Source organism: Wasmannia auropunctata, unplaced genomic scaffold (assembly GCF_000956235.1).
Source record: "Wasmannia auropunctata unplaced genomic scaffold, wasmannia.A_1.0 LD335903.1, whole genome shotgun sequence".
NCBI lineage: Eukaryota > Metazoa > Arthropoda > Insecta > Hymenoptera > Formicidae > Wasmannia > Wasmannia auropunctata.
In genome coordinates this window covers 2901507-2917687 of record NW_012026987.1, presented here as the reverse complement: position 1 = coordinate 2917687, position 16181 = coordinate 2901507, and the positions used below count along the sequence as shown (strand labels likewise).

Sequence of the window (16181 nt, the reverse complement as noted above, 5' to 3'; positions counted from 1 at the left end):
ACTACCAAATTTTTTTATAAATTTCTAAGTAATCTAAAGTAAGAAAATTGTTAAGAAATATTAATTTACTAATTATATTTTTTCATAATAAGATATACAGAAGTTCTATTATACGATAATATAGGTGCAGTGAATACGTTCAATACTTGCTCCAAATAATTCTAGAATCGAAAAGTGAGAAAAGCAAGAATTGCGTCGCGCGACAGGCAGATCGTTCAACACGATTCCTTTTCTCGCGATCGACATTACCCGTTTTCCAGGCATCGCGACTGCAAGAGATCGATTCTCATTTCAATGGCGTAATATTCGTCAGGCACGAGAGAACCGCGGAGGCGGCCCGCGTTACACGGCGCAGCGCCGGCTTTCGTTTGCGCGAAAACTAGCTGCCCCTCGTCTCATTTTCAATGCTCAGGCTGCAGGGGGAGTCGGCAGGATACTCGAAAAGTTTAAGGCTCGTAATAAATGGCTCTCGGCGCCCCCCACCTCCCCTCCGTCCGCCGGGGCCCGGCGCGCCCGGATATCATTAATTAACAGTAATTAACGCGCGCGCCGACCTCCCTTCCCTTCCCTTCTCACCCCTCTCCGCGGCGAAGTTTCCGCCGGCAGTCGCGCGTCTTGTCGATGAGGGATGAAATCCGCACGCGAACTGCTCCGACGAGTTCGGCGAGCTATGTATCGAGGGATATATCGTCGATGAACCGAGTCATCTATAATACAACGACCGGTACCCGGGATACATATTTCTTACAACATCCGGTATAATATAGCGGACGTTCAGTTAAAATAACGCGTCATATTTCACGAATCTGACGCGGGGCAAACTACCAGCCGCCGGAAAATTATTACGCACACATATATACACACGTGAGAGAGCTCGCTTAAACATAAAAATACATTTCACGCTCGATCAATGTCAATGAGAAATAATGGGCGCGGGAGGTGGATCGCCCCGTTAAAGTAAACTAAGCAACGAGTTCAGGTTGTGTTCTGAATGTCGACGAGATTGGACGTCATTGATTAGCGATAATGCAATATGGGCAATTAATTTTCATTAACTATCGAACTTTGTGCTACCATGTTGTGCGGACCTCGGATACTCTCGAAGGAGTCCTGCGCACAGCATCGATTTTCCCCTGGGAGATCCAGTGTCCTCAATGAAGGAGATAACAGCAAGTTTGGACGGACTCGCGAGTTGCATGTCATATACGAAAATAAACTACATGCATAATTATCATTAAGATTGCGCTTTAGATTTATTACGTATAATAATTATATTGTAAAATACTTATTATATTATATCGCGACATTATTTTACTGTTGACTTATTTTATTAATAAATAGAACACAACGCAGAAAATCTTATATTTTCTTAAAAATGCGTTCTACTTCTGAAATATATCTATATAAATATATATTTCTTTTTTTACTACCAAGATTACGAAAAGAAGCGTCAGATGTCTCTCGCTTTCGTAGAAAATTTCTCCGCATTTTAAGTGAATTATGCTAACGAAGTTCATTAAAACGTAGAAAGCTGGTTTTTAGGCGAGGATTAAATTAATTTTAAATAATTTGCTGCGCCATGTAATAAATTCTAAATTCATCTTCCTCGCGCTTAAACCCGATCTACGAAGCAAATGCGCAAAATGCGGCATCGTCAATGACGTCGAGTCGTCATTGCGTGACGCGAACGATACATTTATCGTTGCGACGCAGGAAGAAAATGCCGCGGCGTTCTACATTTCGCGTAATATTCCTCGCGATTTTTACATCCTTCTGCGCGGCATTACCGAGAAAGCGAAATTCGCGAACGAGAACCTCGGCAATTGGTGAACGCCCAATCCGGCGCGACGACGTAACGATTCTTGCGAATTTCATCGTCGTAACTGCTCTTTGAACTCGCGCAAACGTTCCGCTCGTTTCTCGAGAACGAGGCCAGAAATCGTAACACAGTATTTCACTTGTCTGCAAATTTTCCCTGCCACGTAATTTATGCCATCGTAATGGCCGTCGTTCCGATAAGCGGTCGCATCTTCAGGTCAAGGAAAATGGACGGCGAAATTTTTCTTTCTTTTTTTTTTTTCAAAAAAAAAAGGGGAGTGCACGTAGTCGGTCGTAAACAGTTTAAAAAGTCGAGCAACGGTACAATTCTTTTAGGAACTATCGTTCTCAGAAGAAGACAAAATCTACGAATAAGATACGAGAAAAGTAATGGAATTGCAAATAAAAAAAAAGGATTGAATTAAATTATCATCCGGAGAAACGGAAGAGAAACGAGAGAGAAATATAGTGCACAGTAATGCACACAGAAAAGAAAAATAGAAAATTCCGTTTTAAATTGGCGGATGCTGAAAATATTCTAAGTACAAAGCAATACGAAAAACGTTATACGATTCATTTTATAATTCATTTTGGCATCGCTGTTCCCATTGTAGCACACGTTCAACATATTATTCTGCCATCTGTTGTGTGAACTCTTTGTCTATCGTCCGCTAAAGAGAATTGGGACGTTGCTATCTCTTACACAGATCGTTCACGTGATCGAAATCCGCGAAGACCCGCGTGGCGTGGATTCATGGATCGCGTCGTTGCGTCGAGCACAACGCAACGAGCTGCGGAGGAAAAACGAGGAGAGAAGGAAAGAGAGAAGCAGACCAGAGGTCTCGGGGAAACAGCGTGAAAGTGTTTCACCTGGCGAACGTGACCGTGCGAGGCCGCGATCGCCGTTAAGCCGATTTACGGGCGCACGTGCGAGAATTTCGCGGGCGCAACGGGACGGATAATGACGTTAAGAGGATTCACTGGAGCTTCCGCACTCACGTGTCGTGTATGCGAGATCTCCTCACGTTCGCCTTCGTCTTCGTCGCCGCATCACGTGCATCGCGTGTATCGCTCGGCCGGGCGACGACACGCTTTGAGGCGCATCGCGAGATGTATATCTATAATACGGCCAAGAATCGACGCGTCGCGGTTCTCGCGGATAACGCTTCTCGTCGCCAATTCGTACAGAATAATCCTTTTTCATTCGAGTATCGAATACGTACCAAGTGAGTGAATTTTTTCTCGATAATAAATACATAATCGATACCTCGGCTGAAAATTGTTCGTGTTAAGAAGACAAAAAGCAGCGTCAATTTGGTGATTACAATAACGAGGTGCTAATTCTGATGGTGTCGTGCTATCTTTGCGTAATTCTTAAAAAAATTACTAATATACTATTAAAGAGTTATATATAAATCATTCTAGTGCAATTTATTAAATCATAGAAAATATATTATTATTGTATTAAGTATATTATTGATGTTATCGCGATTGATGAAAATCGATAAAATATTATTCTCGTGCAATAATCGATACTATTCTCAGCACATTTTATATACAATTATGAAAAAAATATTTATAAATAATAGAAAGAAGATACACGAAATGAGAGACAAATAATTACAAATCTATACATCAGTTATGGTAAATTTCATGGGAATACTTTTGAAATTGTATGCAATGGATCTGTTTCAGTTATCTCGAGATATATAACGAGAGAGTGAGGGATCTCCTGAAGCCGTCGACGAGCACGAGCGGTCTCCGAGTTCGAGAACATCCTCGACTAGGACCCTATGTTCAAGGTACTCCGCTAGTTTACCGTGAAACGTCGCGCACCGAGAACGCCGGCTAAAATTCCTCGAAAGTCTTCTTACTCACAGAGTATACCTAAATCTGCGCTATTAATTCTTCTCTTATTTCACTTCGCGACCGTCTTTCCCCGCTCCATAATATCTCTTTTATTCGCTGTGTTATTACAGTCAAATATAACGTAAATATAGCAAAATTAAATATTGTACCAAATCACATTAAATATATTAGTAATTCTACAAGTAATTTTTGTAACTCTATTTCGATATTCCTTTTGTACGATTATATCAGAAAAATATTAATTATAATTTTATTAAATTAAAAGAGATTTTTATTCAATATGGTCACCATTATTTCCCATATGAAAATAGATGCATTTTGACTTCTTAAACCTTCTAATCTTAAGTTATTGCGTACTTGCATCCTTGAGCTTCCGATCGATTAATCTATTCCCAGATTGTAAAATCCTTGAATGGATTGATTCTCGAATCTTGTCATCTTCGAATTGTAGAGTGCTATAGTACTCTAAGTTATACTACAATATATTTTTTATAGTATTTCAAATCACTGGATTCTTGATGTTTAAAATGACGAAAATTCTCTATCTCGAATACAGTCATTTTTCAAACATTTCTGCAGTTCACATTATAATCTACTCACCATCATAATCTACTCCAACAATGAAACTTAATTGATACGTCTCGCAATTGTGATACGAATTAATATGTTTCGTCATCGATGACTCTCCATTTCCCCGATCGAGCGATCTCCGTTTCTCTTTTTAGGATTAACGCACCATGTGGTTCGCACCCTGGGTTCGTTGATATCATACGTGGAGGAGGGCGCGAAGGCCAGGAAGACAGCCTCGACACTTCAGAACCCCAGCAGCAGTCGCAGCCACGCTCTGCTGACCGTCGACCTCTCGCAGGAGACGACCGACGCCGAGCGTCCCAACGGCAGCGGTACTCCCGTGTCCTCCAGGAGGCAGGACGCCACTTCGCGCGGCGGTAGCAGGTTGCACCTAGTCGATCTGGCGGGCAGCGAGAGCGCGGCCACCTGCAGCGGCGTTCATCGACTGAAGGTGAGTCATTTCCTAAAAATAATATCGTCCGCCGGAATATTCGCCGGCTGAATTTCGCGCGATGAAAATCGATATTCGCGCGGGCCCGCTTCGCGGATGGATAGAGCCCCCGTTATCAATCTCGTCCTGGCCGCCGCCGCCGCGTCGCGCGCTAATAGACTCGCCTAATCGACCGTCGGAGTTACTCGTGAAAGTAACAAGCGTGAAAAACGCGGACGCGAGGAAGCGTTGGGACGAATCTAAAACTATTTTGTTTACCGAAACGTTTCCGTAGATTGACAAACTGAAGATATCTGTAATTATTGGAACACAAGTGTTTAAGGGAGTCTTATACATGTGTGTCAGTGATACTCGTATTGTTAGCACCTGTCTCCATTTTCGCGGGTATATAGTTCTGTGCATACGCATGAAAATAGATTTATTTTCATGAATTTAAATATTGTGTAGATAAGATAAATATGTTAGTGCTCCATGAACTAATCCACATGCGATTTTGTCATTATTATGATTGAGCATCGACGTTGGTGGTGATCATGCCTTCTACGATACGGAAAGAATCATCACAACGTCGTAAAAATTCAGGAATCATCGTTAATAGTATTTCACGTAAAAAAGTACGTTTTCATTACTAAAAATTCATGCGTTAAACTAATAAATTTCTTTAGTACAATACACATACACATGTGCTGACAGATTTGCATTATTCAAAAACACATGGGATATTGCCAAATCGATTGTCGCAACATTTTTCATAGTATTTACTTTCAAATCTACAAAAGCAGATAATTATCGATATTAAAAATTTTTTTTTTTAATTAAGAGTGAAGAATAAATATATAATAATATTCAATAAAAATATTCGCCTAACAATTTTGACATTACTTTCGCGTTATTCTTTTTTGCTATCGTTTTGTAGGAAGGTGCAAATATCAACAAGAGCCTGGTGGCTTTAGGGAACGTGATATCCGCACTCGCCGAGAGAGGCTCAACCGGGAGTAGGCCAGGAAGAAGATACATCCCTTACAGAGACTCTTCGCTTACTTGGCTGTTGAAGGATGCACTCGGCGGAAATGCCACCACCATTATGCTCGCCAGTAAGTGTCTGCCGGTATTTTCCTTTTGATCTTTCCCCAACCGCCCTCCTAAACTCGTATTCTCCCCCTATTTTCAGCCCTCGCGATCTTAGAACGTTCGACGTTAAGAGGTTTCCTTCCAGGAACATTCTGCCCGCGCAAATCGCGTTTCGCCGTGTGTATTTTCGTGAGGAAATTATAAGCTCGCTTTTCCCCTCTTTTGATCTCGAACCCTCCATTTTAATATCCTTTCTGTTGCCAGAACGAACGCACCGTTCCTCGCGCGCAGACTGAAATCCAACGACCAATTCGACATTGCTTAATTGGCCCTTTTAGTAACGAAGCTTTCGCGTTGAAAGAGTTAATTACGATCGGCTGTTGTTTAATAGATTAGTTTACTTCACGTTCTTTCGCCTTTCTCGTTAAAGATTATTCAAATCATTCAGATGTTTTCCTCCGAATTTAGATCTTTTCCTTTTTGCGATCGTTGGAACTCATGGGCGAAAAGGGCCGGCTGTTTCTTTCCTCTCTTTGCAGCGCGGCAATTCCTCGTTTTCCCATAAATTACATTATAGTTATCGGAGAAGAAATATTATCGCGAGATTTGTGAAATTATTCCTATTCGCGATAACCCGGGCTGGATGTAATTGGTTTAAATGCTTTTCCAGGCGAGCTAAGACGCGGAGATTAAATTTCAATAGAGCCGAGATAGAGAGACGCGAAAAGCGGTAAATAAGAAATCTGTAGTGAGCTTGCGACAGTAGCTACGTGATCGATCCATCGAGCCAATATTCTTCCCGCAGTATATGGTAGTCGTTATCGAACATGATTTAATATTTTTAATATAATATAAAAATAAATGCTTTACACAACTGTAATATATAATTCACCAATATGCAGATTTAATAAAAAAATTATTGAGAGCCAACAAGTTTAATATCAACAATAGCAATTGACTGACGATTACTCGTAAAGAATGTTTTCTAAACCATTGATTAATTAAACAATTAACTAAATTGTAAAATAATAATTAAATACTACTGAAATTTTTATGTAAATTCACATTTTTAATATTATTTAAAACTTTAGCTTTGTAGAAAGCATGTTAGAAATATTTAGGAACTTAATCTGACTTCTCTAGTGAACTAACTGTGTTCGTGACGGATTTATCTCTCATTGTAGCGTCACCTTAGAAGGATGTCGCCTGATTATATTTGACTCTCTTTGATTGCGTTAATCTGCACAACAGTTTCCCTTGAGAGAATAAAGGCTAATTGGACAGAATGTTATCATCAGAAATTATCATCGTAAATGACGATTAATCGAATGTCGAAATTGTCATTTTAGAAAAACGCTATCTTTTTGTAGAAATCAATCGTAGTTAGATAAAGCACGTAGAGAGGTTTGCGTTACACAGTACTGATAGATAAATCGATAAATCTTCATCTTTGCGAATCAAAATTGATATCTTTACCTTAGATTAAAATCAAATTAAATTAGAATTTAAAATAAAAGAAACGATAAAATACATCATTTACGGATCTCTATACTTTGGAGACGAATGTAAAAACTATTAATGTCGAATATCTTCCTATTTAACCTTCTTTAATTAAATTTATAGCACTATTGCGTGCATTGAAAACATTGTAATTTTTAAGATACGTTATCGTATTCGAGATCGTTGAGGTTGCCCGTGAAAGGGAAGGTAAAATCTCTATACCCTCTGTTTAACTGTTTATTTCGATTCGTTGATCATATCGCGATATTTTTATCTCTTCCGTCGTGATGAACCGATGAAACTGACGTAATTGAGCTGGCGGCGTTAGAGACGTTAATCAAGGGAAGGCGCGCCGGTCTTCCCTCTTCCGACTCGTCACAATTAATTGCCGAAATGGAAGAGTCGATCGCACGATCCGTATAATTGGCCGTGGAACAACAGCGGCACGGCGAGTTTTGCGAATACTTCTAGCCGGCCCGGCGACGTGTATAATTAATCGTAGCGGAATATTCCGAACCGCTGATCATCGGCAATTAATTGAATTGCTAATAGCATTTCGGTTTATTATCGGGGAGACGTTCAATATTCAACGGGCCCGCATTTGTGATTGAGCGCGCGTAGAGTGCGTATATAGATGAATAGACATTACATTATCCCCGCGGACCGCATACGGCCGCCCGCCGCCGCCGCCGCGATGGTGGATTTTATACGTCGATTCCGCGGCACGACGTCCGCCGCGGAAAAGGATACCGTCCGCTTGAAAATTCATTTCGGATTATCGGAGCTCTCGGCGAGCCGCGGAGTTATTTCCGGTTGACTTGTCCACGCGGAGTTTCGCGTTCCCGTACATTTCCTCTCGATTAATTCGACAGACGCCCGCCGTTTGGAAGTATCATCTGATTATCTGTATGTCTGCGGATTTATGAATGCGGCGGAATATACCTTGTACAGATCTGTCTTTTCCAAAGAGCAAGAAACGGAGTGTTTCTGCATTGAAAATGCACGTGACGTTCCCTTTGGTGAACTGAAAATATTTCGCACGGGTCTCATACAGCTGTCTCCGAAATAAACGAATAGTATTCTGCGATATTTCGCGATAGGCACCTTTAGTAGATCTTATTCATGAAGCAATCAATTTCATTACCCAACATTATCGATATCCAATCGCTGACGTACGATTGTAACTTAGAGTGCAAATGTGCCGCAGCCGCTAGCATTGATCAGGAAATCGCACTGTAACGATTGAATAGCTGTAGTTGGAACGACAGTTTCATCGTGTATTCTCGAAGTTAATACGAATCTTGTTTTTTTTCTTTCAGCAATATCCCCGGCTAGCGGAAGTTACAACGAGACCGCGCACACCCTACGATTCGCGCAGAGAGCGCAGAGCGTGGTCAATCGACCAGTGGTCAACGAGGATCCCGTGGAGAGAATCATCCGTGAGCTAAGGGCCGAAGTCGCCAGATTAAAGTCTTTATTATTGGAAAAGGCAAGGAAAACTTTTTCTTTTTGATATTTTACTCAATGTAAATTTACGCGAATTATGTGAGAAAATATTAATTCGAGGATTAAATACGGGATATGTTAAATTGAAAAATAAATATTAGCTAAAAAAGAATCAAGAAATATTGAAACTCTCAACGTCGCATACATAGATAGAAAAATTATATTAGCTTTTCAAACAATCAAGATAATTATGTAGAATTTGACAATATTTGACGATACATATAGCTTTGAATACTAATTTAAATTTCGATAAAATACCAATTATTTGCGCGTTACACATTCCGGGGCTATTTCACACACGATCAAATATATCTTGATTTTTTTTGCAAATTTTATCTGCAGAAGTGTTATTTTAATCGAATAAAAATTAACAGCACTTTCTCGTTTGTCTTCTGACGCGGCTGGAATGAAAAATCGAGCTTGGCGGAAGCGAGGCTGAAAACGCGAAAGGATTTAATCCCCGGCCTGATGTTGATCGAGCGACTTTATAACGCGGCCGGAGATTCGCATGCTGCCGGCAGAAAATATTAATGAGTTTCGAGCGGCGCGCGATCGGTAATAGCGCCGCATTATAAAACAAATTTCGCAATTTTGCTCGACGTAGCGCGCGCGGATCCGCGATAAATAGCGGCCGATTTTTCAGTCGCGTTTTAACTCGCGCACGACAGGGTGTGAGAGTTTATTATCGGGGGGAGGGGGGGGGGAGGTTACCAATACGAGCGGCGCCGCGATATTGTCCGATGTCATTACGCAAATGAGATTCATTGATCGTTTATTTGACACTTATTGAGCGCCCGTTGCGAGCGATTGGCCGAACGATTGCTGATAAAATATAGCACGCCGATGTGTTACGCTTAACGAGCGAACAGCGTTTCCATTTCCATCAGGTAGTTTCCATCCTTCATTTCCGCACGATGCATAATCGCCGATTAATTAAATTCCTCATGCCTCGTCCGCAATCGCAACTTCGCCGACTATCCACGGGCTTCCGCGTCGTGTTTTAAATCCGAGATAAAATATTATTCATGCACAATAATAATTTCTTTTGAAAGATGGAATATTATAATTGTGATGTATATTGGAGAAATGGATATATTAAAACAAAATCAAACGCTTCTCTTTTTCGTCAAATGTAGAAAGAGAAATTGTCACTTCAATTCGAAATAATGCAAATATTAATTTTAAGCATCGATTTAAATATCAATTAATAATTTTTAATTACATAATTCATAATTTTAATAAGGATGGAGATTACTGCAAATTTTAATATATAATAAAAAATTAAAAAATAGTATATGAAAAAGAATTAAAGAGAAAAATTATCTAGTATCTGAAAATATTCATGGAGAAGACGCATAACTTTAAAGTAATCGAGTGTAGTTGCAATATGGCGAAGATTAGAACTACATAGCTTACTACATAGCTTAAAGAAATTTCGCTATCTAAATATGACATATTCATTTTCCGTTTAAATTAAAATTAGTTATACGAATCTTATTGCAGGATATCGACCAGACTAAGGCGCCGTGCTGCTGCGGCAAAGTTCAAAGTTCAAAGGATTCCGCGAGAGATCCTCAGTATCGCGAGGAACAGGAATCGTTCAACACTTCGCGACTCGAGGAATTCGATGATAAGGAAAAGACTGTACAATCGAAAGATAACAAATTTCTGGATGTACTTCCGATAAGAAGATTCAATTCCAGTGATAGTGTGACGGCTTGCGAGACGGGCTCTTCAGGGCCCATCAGAAGATTCAATTCCTACGAGCATCTGCAACTCTCGAATCGCTTCGTCGGCAATTACAACCAGGCCAAGGTTACAGAGCTGAACGACGAGGACGACGAGGTGGTGGACGAGATCAACGAACCGGTCTTCGTGGACATACCGACGCTGGTGGCTGTGCTGATCAAGCCGGACGACAGCCTGCAAGAGTCGTCGGCGCAGATCGAGGAGATTTGTTCCGACGAAGTGCAAGAAGATTCGATCGATGCCGATTTTATAGAGGGCAGCAACGAGGATTTCGAGGGGTCGGAAAGGATCGACGACGTCGATCCTGACAATCGCAGCAGTTCGGCGAATTCTTGTATCTTGAAAGACTCGGAGATCGTTGATCTTCATCAGATTACGTCAGCATGCCCTCCGCCAAGTCCGGCGTCCGTTGGAAGAAGTAAACCGAGAGGTAAGTTCAGTAAGCAAAACTCAGTCGATTTGCCTTCGTCGAACTTGAACGTCTCGAAGAAGTTTGGCTCGATCGACGGGATCAGCAAGAAGGAACCAACTTTCGGCGTTCAGCGATCGCACACGAACTTGGAGAAACGTCCGACGTTGCCCGATCGTGGGAAGAAGCTCAATAATATCCGCGAGATAGACGATCGCAAGACAAATGTTAAGTCGGGTAGCATCTGGAGGGCGATCGGCAGCAAGGACCATCTGCAGAGAAAGAGCAGCAACGAGTCCGACAAGAGTTTAAGGGACTCCATCAGTGGCAGAACAGGTAGCTACAGCAGCATCGGCAGAAAATCGAGTTTGGAGAGCTTGAAGAGGAAGACCAGCAAGGACAGTAGCTCGAGCAGCTCTAAGGACGAACAGATCTTGTTCTCGAGCTTGGCGCGCGACAAGCTAACGCGCAGAAAGAGTTCGTTGGACCAAGAAGCGGTAGCGACAGCGGTCGGCGGTTTAAAAAATCACACGGCTATTCAGAGAGTAAAGCGCGCCGAGATTGTCGCGGCCGTTACAGAAAGGCTCTACTCGAGCCGAAAGCATGCGGAGGAGAGTAATATGCCCAGTAGCAATGCGTCAGATACGCGTTCACCACCGGAGGGCGATGTGAAGATGCCAAACAGTCTCATAGCGCGATCGAAGCTCCAGGAAATTTCACGCAAAATGTTGATGAAACGACGAAGGATCACCGTTGACACGCAGACGGAAACGGCGTCGACGCTGCGCTTCAAGGATACGGCGTGTCTGACGGACCAGCCGAAGGTGGTTCTCCAAGACGCAGCGGTTCTCACGGACGATCACGCGGACGGAGAGGTCGCGGTGTTCGCGACGACGGATCGCCGATTGCCTGTTCTCAGAGTAAAGGACGTGGCAACGCTGACGGATCGACGGCCGCCAACCAGCATCTTCCGCTGCAAGGACGCCGAGAGCCTGACCACCGATCTCGACTTCGACGACTACGAGCTGCACTCGCCGCGAAATGACTCCGGTATACTTTCCGACGACGCGCAGAATTACGCCGAGAGTAATCTGTCCAGCGTTGACGTGTCCGAGCTTTTTCCGGAGGGCGGTGACAAAAGAGTGCCGTGCGTGGACAGCTCGACCAACACGTTCCTCGCGGGAAAAAACCTGGCCGTACAAACGGTACGCTCGGAAACGGCGAGTCGGCAGAAAGATCACTCGGAGAGCAGAAGTTACAGCGGATGCTGTAGTTTGATTCACGAGCTCAGCCAAAACGCGCGAGCAAGTAGTCCCGAGAAAAACATTATCTCCATATCTCTACCGGAAATGATCAGCATAACTATCGAGAGCACGAACACTCTAGAATCAAGGATCGCGGTGATCGACGGCAGCGATGCCGTGGAGGAGAAACCGAAATCCATTTCCAGCGACAAGGCAGCTCAGACGGATGAAGAGATTAAAAATGGAACTGAAGGATGTCTTCTAAAGGATTTTGCAGTTAAGTCGACGGCCATTCAGGCGGACGGCAGAGTTTTCAGAATCGAGAATATCTTTCAGGATCCGAAGAGCAAAAGCTGTCAAGACGCGTCTTCCGATCTGAAGAAAGAGACTACGATGAAGAAGTCGGTAACTTTTAGAAGTTCCTTAGGCACTTCCTCCGTCATCGAGACGGAAGAGAACGGCGCAGAGATGGAATGGAACGGAATATACAATGGTGATGCCTGTCAGGGAACGCGGCCGATTCCGAAGGGCAGTTTAACGCAGGCTTTCATCGTTAAAAAACGTAGCTATAGTTTGAGTCCTACAAGATCAACACACAGACTTGCCCGTCATGATCTATGGAAGAACTGGACCCTTCCGTGTCCAGAAAGATCGAAATTTACCGATTATAATACAGAGACTGTGCCATCTTTTGCGCAGCAAGATATTAATTTAGAACTAGTTGATGATTTGATTTCTTCCACGATAAACAGCGAATACACGTTTGCCGATACAATTTCAGAAAAACCGGCTCGGGAAACGTGTAAAGACTCGCGGAATAGCTGCAAGAATGTGAAGAAACCGAAATCTATTTCGTTAAAGAACTTATTAAGCTGCGATCACAATTTTTCAGATGACAGTCTTGATTATGACGAAGACAATGTCGCGAAAAAAACAATCGAGATGAAAGCGTTAAATGATGATGAGAATTACGAGAACTTTTGTCCTCCGGATGTCGTTGCGCACACGAAGAAGGAAGCTTCGAAATCGGTGAATCATGTAAATTCGACTAACGTCGAGTCCTGGATAGACGATAATTTTGACGATACTCAGATAGATTTTCCGAAAAGAAAACCTGATGAAATATTAGAGAAGAGTCCAATGCAGCATTACAAGGAATTGATTCTAGGGACATCGTTATACGTTGTGGATAGTGATTCTGAAGAAGATGCAAAAATCAAACAGCTTGATAATACCAGCAAGAAGAAGGTGTCTTTTTCAAATCCCAGTAGCCTCGAGAAGATAATTGACGTCGTGTCTAATCGTAAAATTCTGGCATCAAAGCAAAACTCAGAGATAGCTTTAAAGCCCATTATCAAGAAGGCGAGGAAGAAGCCGGTTGTGAGTGAAAGTTTAGACATCATTCGATCGAATGTCGAAACTGATCAGTCCTTACAGCGGAAAAAGATAGAATCAACGAAGAGCGAGGAAGTTCTGCCTGCCTTGAAAGAGAATCGTGATTCTGAGAAGAACTCCGAAGAACCGCTTAACGACGAGAAGAGGAACTTCTCCAATGAGGATCCTCGCAACAAAGTTGTCGAAGGCAGGATCATCGACGAAGACACGCATTCTCGTACGGCGTCGAAGAGAAATATTCTTGAGGAGTATCTGAACGAGGCAATAACCTTCATGCGCAACATGAACTCTATCAACGAGTACATGAGTGCCACAAACATGTTGGAGAACTATACGAGGCGTCGCAGAAGACGAGTAGGTCGTCGTGGGAGTAATCCGAGCGCGGATAAAGATTACATAGAGTTCCGAGGGCGCAGAGTGAGCCTGAAGGATGACACCGACAAATACTTGCGACCGGACAATGGTGAAATTGTTGCTATCGAGTCCTACGTAAAATGTTTGAGAGGCATCGAAAGATTGGAGGCGTGCATCGATAAAGTTAGCAAGCACAACCGGATCCTGCGAGACAGATACGGCATCGATGTCGAGTCTGCTGGCGCTAAATCGAGTTTAGCGAGTTCCAGTGTAGACTCCAATGTGCCCAGCATCAGTGACGGCGATGTCCATCAATGCGGGGACGCGGTTTCCGAAAATAATGCTGAGAATTGCGACGAGTCCAATCTTTCCGGGATTCCCTTGCCGCTTTTGTCTTCCACGCGAACTGACGTCGCGAAACGATTTACGTTTAATGAGACGGAAAAATATCGAGCTGAAATAGATAAACACGATCTTGACGACAAGAACAACAATATTACAACTGAGGATGATCTCGAGCGTAAAATCTTCGATCAACTAATGCGCGCGGCCGACCTTGGTAAATGCTGGAGTCCGAGGCAATCCCGACAGGAACGCCTTCGGAAAATATCCGATTTTAGATCGCAAAGCCCGACAACTTACTCCAAGTTACGAGGGACTTTCCAACAGAACGCTCATGGCATCCTTAATTTCGACAAAGTTTCCCCCGCCGAGGATTATCTCGGCCACATTCGCGGAATCGAGAGTAGCCCCTGGATGTTTAGAAAAACGAAACTGTCGGATCAAACGAATGATATTAGCTCAAGCACATCGATCGATCTTGAAATTGATTCTGAAGAATTTTGTGACGAAGACAATGGTAATTCGTCAGATATCGAGGCGTCGAACGAGCCGACGATTTTTCAGATAAAACACAATTATCTAATAGACTCTACAAAATCGATCGAAACAGAACCGCCCTATGCGGAAAAAAAAATTGCGCGAAGATCAAAAGATAATTTAAGAACTGAGTTAACAAATCCCAGTTTTGGAGATTCTTTCACTTTAGAATTGAAATATCCCGGTAGTCCAAGAGCAAAATTTTTGGAGCTTTTAAGGGAGAGGAGACGTATCGTAGAAAGCAGCAGAGGTACGAATGCATTTTAAAGAGATCAAGCATCATTCAAGCAATCTTACATTACAGATCTATTTTTAACATATATTTTGTATTTTGATCAGAGAAAAAGAGAGAAAGAGAATAGTCGATTTTAATAATTATAATAATCGATTTATGTATAAAAATATTTTATGAGAAACTTGTAAATAATGGCATCGTAATATTTGCGCAAGTTTCATGTTTTCTTAATTGCATCAACTTTTTAATTTAACAACTCAATCACTAAATGTAATTATAATAATAATTGTATCGATTAATTATGTGCAATTATGTGCAAAGTATTAATGGACTTTAACTCCTAGAAATATGATAGAAAATGTATATATTAAAGTGGTTTGTCCAATTTTCACATTCAATATTTAACATTTAATTTTTTGATATTGTCATCAAAGTTTGATATTTGAGATGTCAAACCTTGCAAATTTCACAATTTCACAAGTTCTATAAAAATTTTAATTTAAAGATCATTAACAATTTTCATATATTATGTAATTCAACTAACGATATCTTGTACATAATGATAAGTAATAATTTATAATCAATATTTCCAAATTAATAATGCACAAAACTTGCTAAAAGATTGCCCACTCTACAAATTTTTATACAACTTGTATCATAAAAATACCATAAAATATTAATAATAAGCTAAAACAATTTAATTTATAAGAATTGTATTTAAGAACCGTTAATCATATCTTTATGAAAATATATTAATATTGCAATGTTAAATCATAAGATAACAAAAATAATTATTGTATCATTCATAAATACCGTTTAATAAAGATTATTTTATGAAATAATAAATTTAATAATAAATTATTATCCGCTAATGTAAAAAAGAAGATAGATAATTCTATGAATAGAATTGTATTATATTGATGTAGTATATTTCAATCAATAGAATTTTAAACTTATCAGTTTAAAATTACTTTTATCTTCTTTAACATAGCCAAATTTGCTAATATATTTCATTCAATACGATTCAATATTTTTATGGAATAAACTCGCATAGGACGCAAACTCCTCGATTAATATCGTTATTCGACGACATGTGTAACGCACTGCAAAACTCATCGATAATAATTTTAC

At 41.2% G+C, this 16181-nt stretch overlaps 1 protein-coding gene across 1 annotated transcript in view; it reads left to right on the top strand.

The window, feature by feature from the left end:
• LOC105455447 overlaps positions 1–15858 on the top strand; it is a 36789-nt gene extending 20931 nt beyond the window's left edge. The window contains 6 exon segments of the mRNA XM_011698773.1: positions 3514–3651; positions 3653–3699; positions 4413–4708; positions 5625–5802; positions 8599–8768; positions 10289–15858. Coding sequence (XP_011697075.1) covers positions 3514–3651; positions 3653–3699; positions 4413–4708; positions 5625–5802; positions 8599–8768; positions 10289–15082 — 5623 coding nt within the window. The 3' untranslated portion in view covers positions 15083–15858.
• Positions 15859–16181: the final 323 nt, after the last annotated feature.